Below are 3,010 nucleotides of genomic sequence, written 5' to 3'. Positions count from 1 at the left end.
TCTTAGATCTATGTATCTTAATCCATTCTTTTATCAAAACATTCTGCTTTACTATTTATATCCACATATAAAACATTATACGTACTCGTATTATATTTATATATTTAAACTCATGGGCTGGAAGGTCCTGCGCCTAATAAAGAAAACACGTGTTTATTTGTCCAAAATTAGCTGTATTTATTTTTCGCTTTGATATAGGCCTCAGTTTCACCGATAATTTCTTCATTCGAGCGAAATTTCTTACCGGCGAGTATATTTTTAGGTCTGCGAACAGCGAGTAGTCGCTGGGAGCCAATTCAAAGTTCAATTCATGTAGTTCTGCCATTGTTTTGAATGATTTGTGACACGGTGCATTGTCTTGAAAGTGAGCAAACGCGTCATCCACTTTGAACAGAGTTTTCTCATAGTCAAATGCTCAGGCAATATGCAGCCAAGACGTTTTTTTTGACATCTTTACAATGTCAGTTAATTTACACAACTTCACTTTTCGATCATTCAGTACGATTTTGTGGATTTTTTTGATGTTTTTGGTGTTACTGCCTCACTTGGACGTATACTGCGTTGTATATCATCGGTATCTGTACGACCACGTTTGAAGTCTACAAACCATTGTTTTATTGTTGGAGTATTGGAGCGGTGTTCCCATAACACTTTTCATCAAGAAGCACGGTAAAATTAAAACACGAAATTCTTTTGGATCCATTGTTAACAGTATAAAAGTAGTACAATAACTTCACTCTTTCACTTTTAGGACAATAACTCACGAACTAATCAATAGAATATTATGAAATTTTAACAGTACATTAAGGTTAGTAGTAAAATAACTGAAAAAGAGGTGAATGCAATAAAACTAGCGCCATCTGTATATAAGACCCGGACTTTTCAACCCATTTGTTATGTAGGCCATTAATAAAGAAGTAGTTGACTAGACAATATTTCTATTTAATGTTTTATTACGCCTTTCAAGTCTTAAATTTGTATTCAGCTAGGAACATTTTAAGCAGAGAAGTTTCACGTTAAAATGAACAATCGACTACTCTGAATGTTTATATGTGCAACTACCAATTATGCGCAGTAAGTATAATAAAAAATAATTTAGCGTTCTTTTGCTTCCTGTGAGACTTGTTGCGCCGCATTCTTTTTTGGATTTCGTACATATGTTTTAATATAAAAACTACCAAATAAGTAAAGCATTAAAATGGCCTGAATGGAGGAACACAAACAAAGAGCCTTTGAATACTCGCAATCCCGTTGAATCACCAAAGGCCACATTTGATGCACAAGTATCAGAACGAATTGGACAAGCTGCAGGCTGGTCACATACTTTTTCCACCACAGAGAATTCTTCATTTCCGGTCGAGTCGCACTCATAAAGTAATAAGCGTACATGAATACATGCACGTTGGTGTTCAAAATACCAATCATGGATGCATGTCCACCACCTCCCGAATATCTTATGTACAGCAAGCTTAAGGATGTCATCATTATATGATGATATACATGCAGAAATGTGATTTGCTTGTAACTCTTGCGGAGCACAAAGAATATTGTATCGAAGTAGTCTATAAATTTATTGATCAAGTAGAGTGCACTGACGAGTCCTTCAATGTTCTTAAGCGGATGTCCTGTGGGTAGAATGGTCATGCAAGTAATGGCCATCGGACGCTTGTAAACATACAAGTAAAAAGCCTACATTGAAACATAAGACAATTAAGTATCTTTTGCAAACATTCTCAGGTACACAAGTACAATAAATCTTACCATGCCTGAAACAATTGCATTGTAAATAATTTGTCCAATGTTATAGTAGCGTAGCACAGTCTTAAGGTTGTATGGTTGGCGATTTTTCATATACCACGGACCGATCTTGAACACCAGCAGTACATAGAGAATATTTGTCAGCAGATATGGCAGTAGGGTACCATGGAAGGGCAGGAAGCGGTTACCTGGGTGAAAGACAATTCTACATACATTTCTAAAATCTAAGTTTTATAATTGTATGCTATGTATATTCACGTATATACCTACTATATACGTACCGTATAAGGTTCCTGGCGCCGTCAGAAAAGCATAAACGTTGGCAGCAATGTTCGACATGGCGTTCTGAGTAGTTTGTGCGTGCGTCTCGTGGCGGTAAACCAGAGACTGACTTTTACGCCAATGCTATTTAATAAAGAATGCCATTGAATCCATTGACAATACAATACAAGAAAAAAAATTTAAATACGAAAAAATGCAACGATAATTCAAAATGGAACTTATATAATAGGGCCTGTTGCATTTACTTGTAAGTACTTTCAGCATACTTTTTGAAGGTTGGTCGAAAAGTATTGAGAGCAAAAATAAAAACTATGTTAATCTTATTTCTTTAAGAACATGGTTTTATTTACAAAAACTTAAGCTTAACTAAACATAAGCTTAATAATATGTTTTTCAATCTTATATAATTTATCTGCTTAGTAGGCACACGATATATACATAGGTACACATAATGGCAAAGATTTCGCTAACATGAAACCGGCTCAGAGGATTTGAAGGAACGAGCTGATTTGCTGATCTAGTAAGTGAGATGATAGCGGTTGGTGAATGTGAGACAAATTGACAATTTTGCCAAAACTTGGTGATAACAATGTTTCAATTAAACTATCCTCACTTTAGACATTTTGTTTTCATTTCATTCCAGTTTCTAGCAGTCAAAGTTACTCTCATAATTTTGCTTCGGATGGCTAAATCTTATATTCTATCAATTTCGTATTAGTTCGTTCAGCTGGCTGTTTTTGATCTACGTATCTCCATATAAGTCGGGACGATCTCTTAGTTCTAAACGTGATACCACCTTGGTGCAGCCATCAGAGCCGTTTTCAATTTTTCCATTACTTTCTTTCGGCTATTAAAATGCGTTCCCGGTAGTGGAAACGATTAAGTGGTTAAGGGTAGTCAGAATTTTCAAATTTTTTTTTTTTGCATTTTCTTAAAGCATAATATCATAAAAATATTGTGAGAAAATGTT

General features: G+C 35.1%; 1 protein-coding gene across 1 annotated transcript; it reads right to left on the bottom strand.

Moving 5' to 3' along the window:
* Nucleotides 1-921: 921 nt before the first annotated feature.
* On the bottom strand, nucleotides 922-2,163 carry LOC129242388 (elongation of very long chain fatty acids protein F-like). Its single transcript, XM_054879005.1, has 3 exons — nucleotides 2,040-2,163; nucleotides 1,762-1,946; nucleotides 922-1,689 (listed from the first exon to the last, which is right to left on the bottom strand). The coding sequence occupies exons 1-3, from the start codon at nucleotides 2,095-2,097 to the stop codon at nucleotides 1,096-1,098; spliced, it is 837 nt and encodes a 278-aa protein (XP_054734980.1). The 5' UTR covers nucleotides 2,098-2,163; the 3' UTR covers nucleotides 922-1,095.
* Nucleotides 2,164-3,010: the final 847 nt, after the last annotated feature.

The sequence above is a fragment of the Anastrepha obliqua genome, chromosome 3 (genome assembly GCF_027943255.1).
Source record: "Anastrepha obliqua isolate idAnaObli1 chromosome 3, idAnaObli1_1.0, whole genome shotgun sequence".
Taxonomy (NCBI): domain Eukaryota; kingdom Metazoa; phylum Arthropoda; class Insecta; order Diptera; family Tephritidae; genus Anastrepha; species Anastrepha obliqua.
Note: the sequence above shows the minus strand (reverse complement) of the source record. Positions and strands in the feature narration are given on the sequence as shown.